This window comes from Bombina bombina, chromosome 10 (genome assembly GCF_027579735.1).
Source record: "Bombina bombina isolate aBomBom1 chromosome 10, aBomBom1.pri, whole genome shotgun sequence".
NCBI classification, from domain to species: Eukaryota; Metazoa; Chordata; class Amphibia; order Anura; family Bombinatoridae; genus Bombina; species Bombina bombina.
In genome coordinates this window covers 64,880,578-64,896,394 of record NC_069508.1, presented here as the reverse complement: position 1 = coordinate 64,896,394, position 15,817 = coordinate 64,880,578, and the positions used below count along the sequence as shown (strand labels likewise).

At 38.6% G+C, this 15,817-nt stretch overlaps 1 protein-coding gene across 2 annotated transcripts in view; it reads right to left on the bottom strand.

Annotated features, from left to right (window-relative positions):
- RO60 (Ro60, Y RNA binding protein) overlaps positions 1-15,817 on the bottom strand; it is a 71,065-nt gene that overhangs the window by 5,334 nt on the left and 49,914 nt on the right. For both annotated transcript variants that reach the window (XM_053693085.1, XM_053693084.1), the window contains exons 6-8: positions 15,627-15,743; positions 9,482-9,595; positions 7,431-7,577 (exon numbers count right to left, since the gene is read on the bottom strand). In XM_053693085.1, the coding sequence (XP_053549060.1) occupies positions 7,431-7,577; positions 9,482-9,595; positions 15,627-15,743 (378 nt within the window). The remainder of the gene's footprint in view (positions 1-7,430; positions 7,578-9,481; positions 9,596-15,626; positions 15,744-15,817) is intronic.

Sequence of the window (15,817 nt, the reverse complement as noted above, 5' to 3'; positions counted from 1 at the left end):
CTGATCACACTACAGAAGAAAGGAATTTATCAGGTAAGCATAAATTATGTTTTCTTCTGTTAAGTGTGATCAGTCCACGGGTCATCATTACTTCTGGGATACCAATACCAAAGCAAAAGTACACGGATGACGGGAGGGATAGGCAGGCTCTTTATAAAGAAGGAACCACTGCCTGAAGAACCTTTCTCCCAAAAATAGCCTCCGATGAAGCAAAAGTGTCAAATTTGTAAAATTTGGAAAAAGTATGAAGCGAAGACCAAGTTGCAGCCTTGCAAATCTGCTCAACAGAGGCCTCATTCTTGAAGGCCCAAGTGGAAGCCACAGCTCTAGTAGAATGAGCTGTAATTCTTTCAGGAGGCTGCTGTCCAGCAGTCTCATAAGCTAAACGAATTATGCTACGAAGCCAAAAAGAAAGAGAGGTAGCAGAAGCTTTTTGACCTCTCCTCTGCCCAGAGTAAACGACAAACAGAGAAGACGTTTGTCGAAATTCCTTAGTTGCCTGTAAGTAAAATTTTAGAGCACGGACTACATCCAGGTTGTGCAGTAGACGTTCCTTCTTTGAAGAAGGATTTGGGCACAAAGAAGGAACAACAATCTCTTGATTGATATTCCTGTTAGTAACTACCTTAGGTAAGAACCCAGGTTTAGTACGCAGAACTACCTTATCCGAATGAAAAATCAAATAAGGAGAATCACAATGTAAGGCTGATAATTCAGAGACTCTTCGAGCCGAGGAAATAGCCATTAAAAATAGAACTTTCCAAGATAACAACTTTATATCAATGGAATGAAGGGGTTCAAACGGAACGCCCTGTAAAACATTAAGAACCAGGTTTAAACTCCATGGTGGAGCAACAGTTTTAAACACAGGCTTAATCCTGGCCAAAGCCTGACAAAAAGCCTGGACGTCAGGAACTTCTGACAGACGTTTGTGTAACAGAATGGACAGAGCTGAGATCTGTCCCTTTAATGAACTAGCAGATAAACCCTTTTCTAAACCTTCTTGTAGAAAAGACAATATCCTAGGAATCCTAACCTTACTCCAAGAGTAACCTTTGGATTCACACCAATATAGGTATTTACGCCATATCTTATGGTAAATCTTTCTAGTAACAGGTTTCCTAGCCTGTATTAAGGTATCAATAACTGACTCAGAAAACCCACATCTTGATAAAATCAAGCGTTCAATTTCCAAGCAGTCAGCTTCAGAGAAGTTAGATTTTGATGTTTGAAGGGACCCTGTATCAGAAGGTCCTGTTTCAGAGGTAGAGACCAAGGTGGACAGGATGACATGTCCACCAGGTCTGCATACCAAGTCCTGCGTGGCCACGCAGGTGCTATTAGAATCACTGATGCTCTCTCTTGTTTGATTCTGGCAATCAATCGAGGAAGCATCGGGAAGGGTGGAAACACGTAAGCCATCCTGAAGTCCCAAGGTGCTGTCAGGGCATCTATCAGGACTGCTCCTGGATCCCTGGATCTGGACCCGTAACGAGGAAGCTTGGCGTTCTGTCGAGACGCCATGAGATCTATCTCTGGTTTGCCCCAACGTCGAAGTATTTGGGCAAAGACCTCCGGATGGAGTTCCCACTCCCCCGGATGAAAAGTCTGACGACTTAAGAAATCCGCCTCCCAGTTCTCCACTCCCGGGATGTGGATTGCTGACAGGTGGCAAGAGTGAGACTCTGCCCAGCGAATTATCTTTGATACTTCCATCATAGCTAGGGAGCTTCTTGTCCCTCCCTGATGGTTAATGTAAGCTACAGTCGTGATGTTGTCCGACTGAAACCTGATGAACCCCCGAGTTGTCAACTGGGGCCAAGCCAGGAGGGCATTGAGAACTGCTCTCAATTCCAGAATGTTTATTGGCAGGAGACTCTCCTCCTGACTCCATTGTCCCTGAGCCTTCAGAGAATTCCAGACGGCACCCCAACCTAGAAGGCTGGCGTCTGTTGTTACAATTGTCCAGTCTGGTCTGCTGAATGGCATCCCCCTGGACAGATGTGGCCGAGAAAGCCACCATAGAAGAGAATTTCTGGTCTCTTGATCCAGATTCAGAGAAGGGGATAAGTCTGAGTAATCCCCATTCCACTGACTTAGCATGCACAGTTGCAGTGGTCTGAGGTGTAAGCGTGCAAAGGGTACTATGTCCATTGCCGCTACCATTAAGCCGATTACCTCCATGCATTGAGCCACTGACGGGTGTTGAATGGAATGAAGGGTGCGGCAAGCACTTTGAAGTCTTGTTAGCCTGTCCTCTGTCAGGTAAATCTTCATTTCTACAGAATCTATAAGAGTCCCCAGGAAGGGAACTCTTGTGAGTGGAACGAGTGAACTTTTCTTTTCGTTCACCTTCCATCCATGTGACCTTAGAAATGCCAGTACTAACTCTGTATGAGACTTGGCAGTTTGAAAGCTTGAAGCTTGTATCAGAATGTCGTCTAGGTATGGAGCTACCGAGATTCCCCGCGGTCTTAGTACCGCCAGAAGAGCACCCAGAACCTTTGTGAAGATTCTTGGAGCTGTAGCCAATCCGAATGGAAGAGCCACAAACTGGTAATGCCTGTCTAGGAAGGCAAACCTTAGGTACCGGTAATGATCTTTGTGAATCGGTATGTGAAGGTAAGCATCTTTTAAATCTACAGTGGTCATGTACTGACCCTCTTGGATCATAGGTAAAATTGTCCGAATAGTCTCCATCTTGAACGATGGAACTCTTAGGAATTTGTTTAGGATCTTTAAGTCCAGGATTGGTCTGAAAGTTCCCTCTTTTTTGGGAACCACAAACAGATTTGAGTAAAACCCCTGTCCCTGTTCCGATCGTGGAACTGGATGGATTACTCCCATTAACAAGAGCTCTTGTACGCAGCGTAGAAACGCCTCTTTCTTTGTCTGGATTGTTGACAACCTTGACAGATGAAATCTCTCTCTTGGAGGAGAGTATTTGAAGTCCAGAAGGTATCCCTGAGATATTATCTCTAGCGCCCAGGGATCCTGGACATCTCTTGCCCAAGCCTGGGCGAAGAGAGAAAGTCTGCCCCCCACTAGATCCGATCCCGGATCGGGGGCCCTCAATTCATGCTGTTTTAGGGGCAGCAGCAGGTTTCCTGGTCTGCTTGCCCTTGTTCCAGGACTGGTTAGGTTTCCAGCCTTGTCTGTAGCGAGCAACAGCTCCTTCCTGTCTTGGTGCCGAGGAAGTTGATGCTGCTCCTGCTTTGAAATTACGAAAGGAACGAAAATTAGACTGTCTAGCCTTAGCTTTGGCTTTGTCCTGAGGCAGGGCATGGCCTTTACCTCCTGTAATGTCAGCGACAATCTCTTTCAACCCGGGCCCGAATAAGGTCTGCCCTTTGAAAGGTATATTAAGCAATTTAGACTTAGAAGTAACATCAGCTGACCAGGATTTTAGCCACAGCGCCCTGCGTGCCTGAATGGCGAATCCTGAATTCTTCGCCGTAAGTTTAGTAAGATGTACTACGGCCTCCGAAATGAATGAATTAGCTAGTTTAAGGACTCTAAGCCTGTCCGTAATGTCGTCCAGAGTAGCTGAACTAATGTTCTCTTCCAGAGACTCAATCCAGAATGCCGCTGCAGCCGTGATCGGCGCAATGCATGCAAGGGGTTGCAATTTAAACCTTGTTGAACAAACATTTTCTTAAGGTAACCCTCTAATTTTTTATCCATTGGATCTGAAAAAGCACAGCTATCCTCCACCGGGATAGTGGTACGCTTAGCTAAAGTAGAAACTGCTCCCTCCACCTTAGGAACCGTTTGCCATAAGTCCCGTGTGGTGGCGTCTATTGGAAACATTTTTCTAAATATCGGAGGGGGTGAGAACGGCACACCGGGTCTATCCCACTCCTTAGTAACAATTTCAGTAAGTCTCTTAGGTATAGGAAAAACCTCAGTACTCGCCGGTACCGCAAAATATTTATCCAACCTACACATTTTCTCTGGTATTGCAACTGTGTTACAATCATTCAGAGCCGCTAACACCTCCCCTAGTAATACACAGAGGTTTTCCAGTTTAAATTTAAAATTTGAGATATCTGAATCCAGTCTGTTTGGATCAGAACCGTCACCCACAGAATGAAGTTCTCCGTCCTCATGTTCTGCCACCTGTGACGCAGTGTCTGACATGGCCCTAATATTATCAGCGCACTCTGTTCTCACCCCAGAGTGATCACGCTTACCTCTTAGTTCTGGTAATTTAGCCAAAACTTCAGTCATAACAGTAGCCATATCCTGTAATGTGATTTGTAATGGCCGCCCAGATGTACTCGGCGCTACAATATCACGCACCTCCCGAGCGGGAGATGCAGGTACTGACACGTGAGGCGAGTTAGTCGGCATAACTCTCCCCTCGTTGTTTGGTGAAATTTGTTCAATTTGTACAGATTGACTTTTATTTAAAGTAGCATCAATACAGTTAGTACATAAATTTCTATTGGGCTCCACTTTGGCATTGCAACAAATGACACAGGTATCTTCCTCTGAATCAGACATGTTTAACACACTAGCAAATAAACTTGCAACTTGGAATACAATTCAATTAGAATAATATTAAAAACGTACTGTGCCTTTAAGAAGCACAGAAGATCTATGACAGTTGAAAATTAATAAATTGAAACAGTTATAGCCTCAATCCTTATAAACAACACAACTTTAGCAAAGGTTTAATCCCATTAGCAAAGATAACAAATTCTGAAAGCAGGAAACAAATTACAGAATAAACGTTTTTTGTCTCAGTCAACTATAATTCTCACAGCTCTGCTGAGAGAAATTACCTCCCTCAAAATAAGTTTTGAAGACCCCTGAGCTCTGTAGAGATGAACCGGATCATGCAGGAAATACAATGAGCTGCTGACTGAAATATCTGATGCGTAGCAAAAGCGCCAAAAAACGGCCCCTCCCCCTCACACACAGCAGTGAGAGAGAACAGAAACTGTCAGAAAAAAGATTAAGCAACTGCCAAGTGGAAAAATAGTGCCCAAAACATTTATTCACTCAGTACCTCAGCAAATGAAAACGATTTTACATTCCAGCAAAAACGTTAAACATAATTTCTAGTTATTAAACAGCTTTATGTACTTCTTACAGTGTAATTCTAGTGAAGTACCATTCCCCAGAATACTGAAGTGTAAAGTATACATACATGACATTATATCGGTATGGCAGAATTTTCTCATCAATTCCATTGTCAGAAAATAAAAGCTGCTACATACCTCTATGCAGATTCATCTGCCCGCTGTCCCCTGATCTGAAGTTTACCTCTCCTCAGATGGCCGAGAAACAGCAATATGATCTTAACTATTCCGGCTAAAATCATAGCAAAAACTCTGGTAGATTCTTCTTCAAACTCTGCCAGAGAGGTAATAACACACTCCGGTGCTATTTTAAAATAACAAACTTTTGATTGAAGATATAAAACTAAGTATAATCACCATAGTCCTCTCACACATCCTATCTAGTCGTTGGGTGCAAGAGAATGACTGGGAGTGACGTAGAGGGGAGGAGCTATATGCAGCTCTGCTGGGTGAATCCTCTTGCACTTCCTGTTGGGGAGGAGTAATATCCCAGAAGTAATGATGACCCGTGGACTGATCACACTTAACAGAAGAAATGTCAATTTTTATTAATTAAAGTGCCCTTGTTTTTAATTCTTAAAAACCGGGCACTAATTCATCAAAATTGACCTTCACTTTAATGGGAAAAGGCTCCAATGCACTTATATATTTCTATATATGTATACATATATATTAATGTGTTTATATGTGTATATATGTCTGTAAATACATATATAAACATGTAAATACATTAATACATATGTACACAAATATAGACATACATTACATCTTTAGACATGTATATGTATGTATCTCTATGTTAAAGCCCTTTGGTGTGCAATATTTTATAAAAATAATTTTTAACAGACTGTTATTATAATTGTAAGTGTACTTTGAAATGTATTTTTGATGTGTTTTGTGCAACCTTTTAGTTTCTGAAATCAGTTAACCACGCTCACCTTGTAATACCACAGCAATTAAAAAGGAGCGCAAGCTATCACGATAACCCTTGCGAAATTATATGCGCTCCACTTGTAATCTAGCCCTGTGTGTCTCCCGAGTGGAAACCACTGCTTATCGAATTTAAGACAATCGACCATACACTACTGTGTGTATAACTGTTGGTCCCAAGTAGAAACTGCCGCTGATCCAATCAGCAGTACTAATTACACATCTGAGTCATGCCTTGGGACCTGCAGCACACTGCGGGTCCCAAACGTAAAGCAGCAACGTAAACACATGTACTTTTCAAAGTTCCTCTGGTCATCATTATTGTATAACTGTAGCAATAGGGTTAGCAAATCTTATCTCATATAGGCCAAAGGGAATGTGGGTGCACAAAGATTTACTAATCTGTAAATTACATGCGCTAATGAATTAGATAAAAATATTCTAGGAGGGAAACTATCTGTAGAGTACAGTATGTTTGGTATTTAGAATAAATCAAGCTCTTTGTGTAGTCAGTAAAACAGAAATTCAACCATATGCATGAAAAAATCCAGTGGTCAATGACTATCCTTTACAAAAGTTTATATTATGATTTTCTTTGGACAATCAGCATTAAAGTCTATGGGGATTTCTGTAGATAAATCATATGATAAACTCTTCTAAAGGATTGTGGTTGACCCCTCAGTTTGGAAATGTATTGAAGTATAAGTTAACAAGGATCTCAGAGATTTGTCAGCTAAAACGTTAGAAAACAATCTCTCAAGCAAACAAATACAATGTATGATTTAGAGATTAATAATGTAAAATAATAATCATACCTACTGATAAAGGTGTAAAAAAAAAAAGTAAATAGAGATAATTATCGGATAAATCCGTGTAGTTATGAATTTAAAACATCCTTTCAATAGAGGGAAAAATGTCTCTGTACATTAGTTCTTATATTTCCTATTATTTAGCAAAAGTACCAAAAACATACAGTACTATAAATTTTATTTTTCACGCACAGAACTTTGGTTTCCCTCATGATTAATTGGGACGTTTATTATAAAGGTGTTAAATTATATCCGAAAATCAGAAGGTACTTTATTCTTCTATTAATAGTGATAAAAAAACATATAAATGTATTTTAACAAGCTATTTTTAAGTTTGTTACACTATATTATATAGTAATTAAATTCTATCTAATTGTATTAATATGCATATTTTTGTTTAGAATATTGATATTATTAGACTTTTAGAGCCACATCACATTTTTTTTTAAGATTACAGAATATAACACTATTCTGTAATCTTAAAAAAAATGTGCTGTGGCTCTAAAAGTCTGATAAGATCAATATGTAAAACAAAAATATGCATATTAATACAATAGTAGGTAACATTTAGAGACAGTGGTCAGTCTTTCTGTTAATGGTTTACCTTTCTGTATTCTTTCAGGGCTGTTGCTGGATGTATATTCTCAATATTGGTCTCACAGTCAGTAAATACAATAAACACATCCACAGCAGTCTTGGTTTCCTGTGCCCAAATCATTGGGAGTGCGCAGTCGGTGCTACCCATTGGGATCTAAGGTAAATCCCAAAAGAAAGAATAGTTAAATATGTAATATAAGTTGGTAAGATTTCACTTGCAGGCAGTTTTCAAATTTACAAGACAATAATTTGATATACCATCGCAAGAGAAACTGTAATTTTTACTCAATATCTTGCAATTATGTACACAAATATTAGTTAAAATCCATACTCTGGGTAAAGCTGGCCGGGATTCAGAAAATCATTACATGCATAAAATGGATACTTTAAAAGAAGTGAATTGATGGGTAATGAAATATACAATGTGTCCTATTACAAAATCTCAGTGGTTATGAATAAATTTCAACTCTTAACCAAGTTGTTTGCTTAGAAACATCAGAAAATGTGCAAAGGCCAAATGCTTGTGAACTTGGCCTACCAATAAAAACCTGTGATAACATTTATAGGAAGGATTTTAGCTAAACACAAGCATTCTGCAAAATTGGTTCTATGTATTGTTAAAAACGCTTTCTTTTTATAGCTGATCTGTGGGATAGAAGCTCATTGGCTGCTAAAGAACACTCAAATTTATTGCTGGATAGAGACACATCCTACAAGTAGAACCAAACAAAAACATCCACTTAAAAAAATAAATAATACACATTAAAATGTCCTCTTTTAGATACAACAAAAAATATAAACTTTGTCTTTTTACCATATTTAAAATAGACTGAACCTTTTCTATTATAGATAATTAATTTATTGGTCTCCCAAATGCCAAACTAAAACTAAACATTTACAAAAACAGTAAGATCATGTTCCTTATGACTTTAATAAGGTGATAAGGAAATCATCTACTGCCAAGCGTATTTAGATCTACAACATATGATGTCAGAGGCTGTATTACTGTTAAAGAGACATTATACTAATAATTAACCCTTTGGCTGCTAAGCCATTTCCCACCTGGGTGCTAATATTTTTTTTTATTATTATGATTTTTGCAATTTTTGAAAACTTTTTTTTTTACAGACCCCCAAGACTTACACTGTTGGAAAGGTTAGGCGATTACCTTTCCAGCAATGGGTCTTGGGGGTCTGTAGCTGCTTAGATGCCTGAGATACAGGCTTCTAAGCAGCATGCCCCCTCCTCCTATACTTAACATTGTTAAGTATAAATAAAGTTGATCGGTGACGTCATCACGTAATTTGCGCGTGACGTCACCGCGCATCACGTGAAGCCCCGATGATGCCTGTCACTCTACAGGCACGATCACCGGGGTAGGAGCAGCAAGGAGCCCCCAGATCTCCCTCAAGGTGGGAGAGTGCTCATGACGGCTCTGAGCCATCATTAGCACCAGAGTGAGAAACTCTGTGACGTCATTAGCACTCAAAGGGTTAAAGGGATACTAAACCCACATTTTTTACTTTAATGATTCAGATAGAGCATGCAATTTTAAGCAACTTTCTAATTTATTCCTATTATCAATATTTTTTCATTCTCTTGCTATCTTTATTTAAAAAGCAGGAGAGTAAAGCTTAGGAGCCAGCCAATTCTAGGTTCCGCACCCTGGATAGTGCCTGCTTATTGGTGGCTACATTTAGCAAACCAAACAGAATCATGAAAGAGAAAATTTGGGTTTAGTAACCCTTTAAATTGCCCCTGAATTATTAAAGGGCTCTTTAATGAAAGCAATGACTATAAAATAGTTTGTGGAAAACCAAGCATTAGTAATATAAAAAGTATTGTTTTGATAACCCTCACTCCAGGGGACCTTGCCAAGCTAGAATAAGGTTCCGGCAGCCAATTAAATTGCCTGTGAATGGTGCATATAAGCAGCTAGTAATGTTATAAGCAGACACAGGACTTAGTTACAATAGTAAAATGTATATTTAATTTGCGCTCGGTTTAGGAGGTTGTCCTAACCCATGTTCTTCGTTTTGTACTTTTGTTTTGACTTACATTACTCATTTTTTCTAGTACTTCAGGTAGCGGCATGTCCACAGTGACAGGACATGGGACCATTTCATCGGAGAAAGCAACTATATGCGAATCCTTCTCTGTGCGAGTGACAAGCTGCAGAAAAACAAAAGAATGAAAATGTGGTAAAACTGTTATGTTATGTTTAATAGTCTTCTTACAAGGCTGCAATTTTACAACTAATTTCATACATTTTAAATCACGTAAGTCAGTTGGATCAAGCTTTGTTTTCTTCAACACTGCTCAAGCTCACGCATTAATTTTCCAAAAGTATTTTACCATTGTGTATTTTTATAATGGTGGTTGTATTTAAAAGCATCTAATATTATTATTATTTTACAAAATATCTAGGAGACTTTTACACCTCAAAATATTCCATTATAAAAAAAATCGAAATATTACATTATTATTATTATCTTACAAATGTGGCCGAAAGTATTGGTACCCTTGCATTTTCAAATCTCTGAGATTTGTTTTAAACCTTATATTGTTATGTAGACATTTCTCCTTCACTTCAAGTACCCTGAATAGTGAGATAAATATCTTTTTTAGGGACCTCTCTATACTGACGAGATGTCTTAGATCATCTCGTCTGAGCGGAGAGCTTTTGAATATCAGACCCTAAGAGAGAAACACAAAAAAGCCTGACTGGAGTTTGCCAAAATGCACGCTAATAAGCCACAGTCCTTCAGGGAGAATGTTCTTTGGACAAACAATTGTCCAAACTTCATGTTTACAGAAGGAAAAAAAGAAGCTTTCAGAAAAAAGAACACCAGCACTACTGTGAAACATGAAGGAGGCTCTGTGATGCTTGGGGTTACTTTTCTGCCTCTGGCACTAGGTGCCTAGAATCTGTGCAGGGCACAATGAAATTAGAAGACCATCAAGGCATTCTGGAGCTAAATGTACTGCATAGTGTCAGAAAGCTGTGTCTCAGTTGCAGGTCATGGGTCCTCTAGCAGGATAATGACCCAAAACATACCTCAAAAAGCACCCAAGAATGGATGAGAAGAAAACATTGGACCATTCTGAAGTGACCTTCTGTGAGTCCAGATCTGAATCACATCGAACATCTGTGGAAAGAGCTGAAACTTGCAGTAGGGAAAAGGCACCCATCAAACCTGAGAGAACTGGGCAGTTTTTTCAAGAAGAGTGGGCCAAAATCCCAGTCAAAAAGTGTAGAAATCTTATTCAGATCTACAGAGAGTGCTTGATTGCACGTCTCCGAAGGTTGTGCTACAAAATATTAGTTTAAGAGTAGCAATATTTTTTCCTGTGCCATTCTTATTTGTTTTACTTTTTAAAGTAATTATGTGAAGGCATAAATCTAAAGTCAAATAATAGGAGAGAGCAGAAGAAGGCGCCACAATAGTGCAAAATCAGTGGTGTATAATTTCCCACGCACAAGACTGTAGTTGTTTGATTTTAAACGATTTTGTCATCACGTATTTTATACGAACTATCCTCTTAAAGTTTTGTTATAACCAGATTGGGCAGCGAAGTAACACACATAGCGGTTGGCTGTTACCATCACTCTCACTGTAGCCCTGGATCCATTGAGTCGGTTAACACTACTTGAGGATAGCTTGCTGGGCAGCTATTAAGAGTCCAGTCTGTACCTGTGGCACTTCTTAAGTGCTTTGAATCTAGTAAGTAATACCTGTCTTGTGCGTGGGAAATTATACACCACTATTTCTGTTCTCTCCTATTATCTACAGATCATCGCTATTTGCCTATCAGCATTCAAAGAAGTACAGCAGCCGCTTGTCTTTAAAGAGTGGACATGTCCTCTGAATCTAATCAGAGACACTTGTGGGTTCGAATAGGACTGTTTGATCACGTCATTTTGATGTAATATTTGTGAATCATATATATTGGGGCATGTATATATTTTTTGCCACATATGTACCACTTTATCACATTTGGTATTCCTTGAAGTATCAGAAATAAGTAGTATTGATATCTAATGGTATCTTATACTTGCTACATACATCATATTTTATTGATAGCACATATATATATATATATATTTTTGCAATATATGTATCACCTTTTTCCTCAGTTAGAGGATAATATTATTGCCATTTAGTGGTTTTTATATATTGCCATATACTTCCTTTAACACATTTAGCACTTTGATTAGGTGCAATTGTGCGTTTTCCAAAAAAAGTGGAAGGGTACCAATACTTTTGGCCATAATCATTAATTTTGAAGACAGTGTATTTAAAAACTAATCAGTAATATAGCTGGTATGGGTAGCTGTAAATGGAGTAGTGGAGATAGATTGCCTCTTGTCCAAAAAAAGAGACTTAAGTCTTCTATATCATCTTTCATACTATGAATACCTTCTACCATGGGTATTCATCAGTGTTGTGTCTTTAAAAGATGTTGTGCCACTAAAATCTGTGGATGAATAAACTTTACTTTATTTGCACCAAATGAAATCTCACAAAACTGAAATAATTTAGCTATCTCTAAAACGTGATTAGTTCTGGGCTGTCACAGTGGAAATTTAAATAAATTAGTAAATAAATAAACTCCAGAGAAAACTGTGTATATGTGGGTAACATTACAATTTATGCCAGAGGCGTAACTAGAAATCACAGGGCCCAGGTGCCCCCCAAATTTTTTTTTAATTTGATACATATCTTTTTTTTTTTTTTTACATTTAACACAGAAAAAAAATGTGAATCAGATTACATGTCTACAAAAGGAAGTACCCTGTGCACACAGTCTGTGAGATGGTCTGACCCCCCCTTACTGTATATAGTGACACTGTTTAAGTACTGTATATAGTGAGTCAGTGACACAGTCTGTAATAGGCCGGTGAGATGACTGGCCTGACCCTACCCACCCCAGGACTTTATAAAGTGACCACAGTAGTCTGTGACATGGTCCAGCCCCCCCGTACTGTATATAGTGGTAATGTATAGACTGACACTGTTTACCCCTCGCCCCTCCATGCTGTAGTAACAAGATCTGTAATTTGCTGGTTCCACAAACATACACACATACACATACATGCATAAATACACACACAGTCACATACATATACACACATAAACACCAATGGGTAAAACAGAAACACTAACCCCTGTAGTAAGAGACACTAGTGAAGCATCATGTCACACTTACATGATATCAGCGCAGGCAGTCACAATTGCAACCTCTGCACCCCCTGTAGTTTCGCCCCTGACTTATGAAGATAGCAGATATGTCTTCATATCTACATCAGGATTAGTGTGCTTACATTTCAGATCAAATTGTGTTAGAGGAACATAGAAACAAAATTGTAACAGTTTGTTCCAAGCATGATAAGCATACAAAAAAATCTGTAAAGACTTATTCCATTCCAGCTCTGTAAGCTCCATCCTAAAAATATAAGCCCATTAAACCATAAAAGTGAAGGGTTCACTTGCTTGGGGTTATATTTGACCAGTGTGTATACTGTCTCAATACTTATCTTGGAAGTTGTAGCCATGGGCTAGATTTAACAAAAGCCGTGCTGACTAGGGTGGAGATCTACGTCCCTGTATGCCCGGCATTGCAGTTAGCAGGCAGCAATATGCTGTTTGCATTTATCATGGCTTATTACTAATTCAGTAAAAATTATTGAGGAAAACTCAGGTGTTTAATGTAGTGTGTTTTGTTGGTGCATGGCTTAATAATACATAATTTGATTGCACATCATATTAAAATTATACTTTAAAACCAACCATTCAAGAATAATTAGTGGTTTTGGATATTTGTATATTGATCATAAATTAATGCGACTTGCAATCATTAGGCCAGATTTTGAGTGGAGTGCTATTTAATGCTCTCGCTTGTGCGCTGACTCCGCTTTAAGTAAGGTTTTTGTGAACGTCGGGTAGCACTTGTATTACAAGTTGAAAGTAAAACGTTTTCGCTTGCATGCGAACCCGATGCGTGCAAAAAGTCAAACTTAGAATATCGTCATTGCGTTAACGTATTCCACCATAGACATCAACTGGTGGGTGGAATTTGGTCACTGAAAAACATTTTCAGAGAACCAGGTGTTAATCTATTCGAAAAGCTTTCACAATGTGTTGGTGTTGGTATAGGAGGCACAGGTCCTGGGATATCCCTCAGCCCAAACCGTGTCCTCTGTTTGACTGCAGGATTCTCCAACGTTAAGGAGCCTCTGTGACACTAGGAATAAAAATCCATGCGTATATATACAATGTGAGTATAAATTAATGCAGTATACTCACTCGGATAAAAATCCAAATTCAGTGATGTGAAGAAAGTATAAGGAATACTTCATATACAAATAACAGATTTTATTCTCATGTAGCTCAACGCGTTTCAACGATACAATTCGTCTTTCTCAAGAGTATTAAAATCTTTAAAATGCTATACAATGTTATCTGTTTTTAAGTATATACTCCAGATTCTCTTGGAGGGAGTAGATAAAGCACCATTTTCAGGAGCAATTTAAAGGAGAAATAGGCAAAATAAAGATTGTACATTACATTGTTGTTTTTAATATGCTTAGTTAAATATGTTAATTTTGATATTAATGGTCCTTAAAATGTATAATATGCAGATAGTGTTATATAGCAATATGGAAACCTACAGAAAAAACACCTGCATATGTTATTGTTTCATATGATTTAAAGAATGGACATTATCATAGCAGAAAACAAGCAGGACTCGTAGCTGTATAGGAAAGGGCATCAGCAGCAGAAATACCCACTTCATAGATCACTAGATAGACCTGAGTTACAATTCTTTTTACAGTAGTAGTAATGTAGTAATACACTTGAGAAAACAAATGAAAAGGACTATTTAATAACCTTAAAGAGACATTGTACACTTGAATTTTCTTTGCATAAATGTTTTGTAGATGTTTTTGTAACACTGTATAGTTTTGCTTATTTTCTAATAACACTATGCTGATTTTTAAGCCCCAATTTATCAAAGGTCTTGCGGACCTGATCCGAAACTGCGGATCCGGTCCGCAAGATCTCACTAAATGCGGAGAGCAATACGCTCTCCGCATTTAACATTGCACCAGCAGCTCACAAGAGCTGCTGGTGCAACGCCGCCCCCTGCTGACTTGCGGCCAATCGACCGCCAGCAGGGAGGTGTCAATCATCCTGATCGTATTCGATCGGGTTGATTTCCGGTGATTCCTGTCCGCCTGCTCAGGTCTTTAGACCGCTGCTTCATAAGTTGTGTTTCTGGCGAGTCTGAAGACTCGCCAGAAACACGGCCGTTCAAGTTCCGTACGGAGCTTGATAAATGGGCCTGTCAGACTCCTAACCAAGCCCCAAAGTATCAGATGTAGACCTAGGTCTACAAATCACTGCTGCTGCACTTGAGAATATACGATCGGGTTTACACATGAGTAGGGGGTTTTTCCCCCACTTTTTTTGCTTCTTGACTTCTATGGTGGAATATGTTAACATGATTGCAATATTCGGGTTAGCGCGCAAAGAAACACTTTTTACTTTCAATTTGTAATATGAGCACTACCGACGCGCAAAAACCTTACTTATAGCGGCGTTAGCATTAAATACAGCTCCACTCTTTACAAGTTTTGTGAAAATCCTGGTCTAGTTAATCTTATTAGTATCCAACTTATTGTGGTTGGATAAAGTCTAAGGACAAAATGACTGAAACAAAGTTAGGACAGATAGAAGAACATACAAGAAATATTGTTATGATCCCTTATTCATTAGATTTCATATATAATCTGAGAAACTGGATTTGATTTTGTCTCATTAACAAATGTGCCATGGTTACATTATATGTAATTCAGCTGAAAATATCCAGATCTGTGTTTGGTACATAACACTTATTTATGGAGGTGACTGCTTGCACAGTTTTGAAATCAGTAACGTAACCTAAGAGCACTTTCATCCTCATCATTTTTAATATTAAATGTTATAGGAATCATCATATGATACTCAAGCTTTTATCGCTTTTATCCCTGCTGTGGAATCTGTTCAAACATACTCAAGAACAAAACTTTAAATATAAACGTAATCCTAAATGATGTTAACTTTTACTCCAGATGCAAAATCCTAAATGAGTTAAAATAATTCAATATTGTCATGCTAACCAAAGCATGTTGTAGTATTGTGATAATAACTTTGCTTACCATACACATTGCTGCAGCTACAGTGCTTGCATTTAAAATGCTGCCCAAAACTCGCTGATTCATGGATGCGCTAACATCAACAGCAAGCAGAAATCGTTTTCCTGTTGGTTCCACCATCTAAAGATAAAAAGAAATAATCCAACTAGTTTATAATTCAGTGATGCTGTTGTAGTACCACTAACCCAATAACA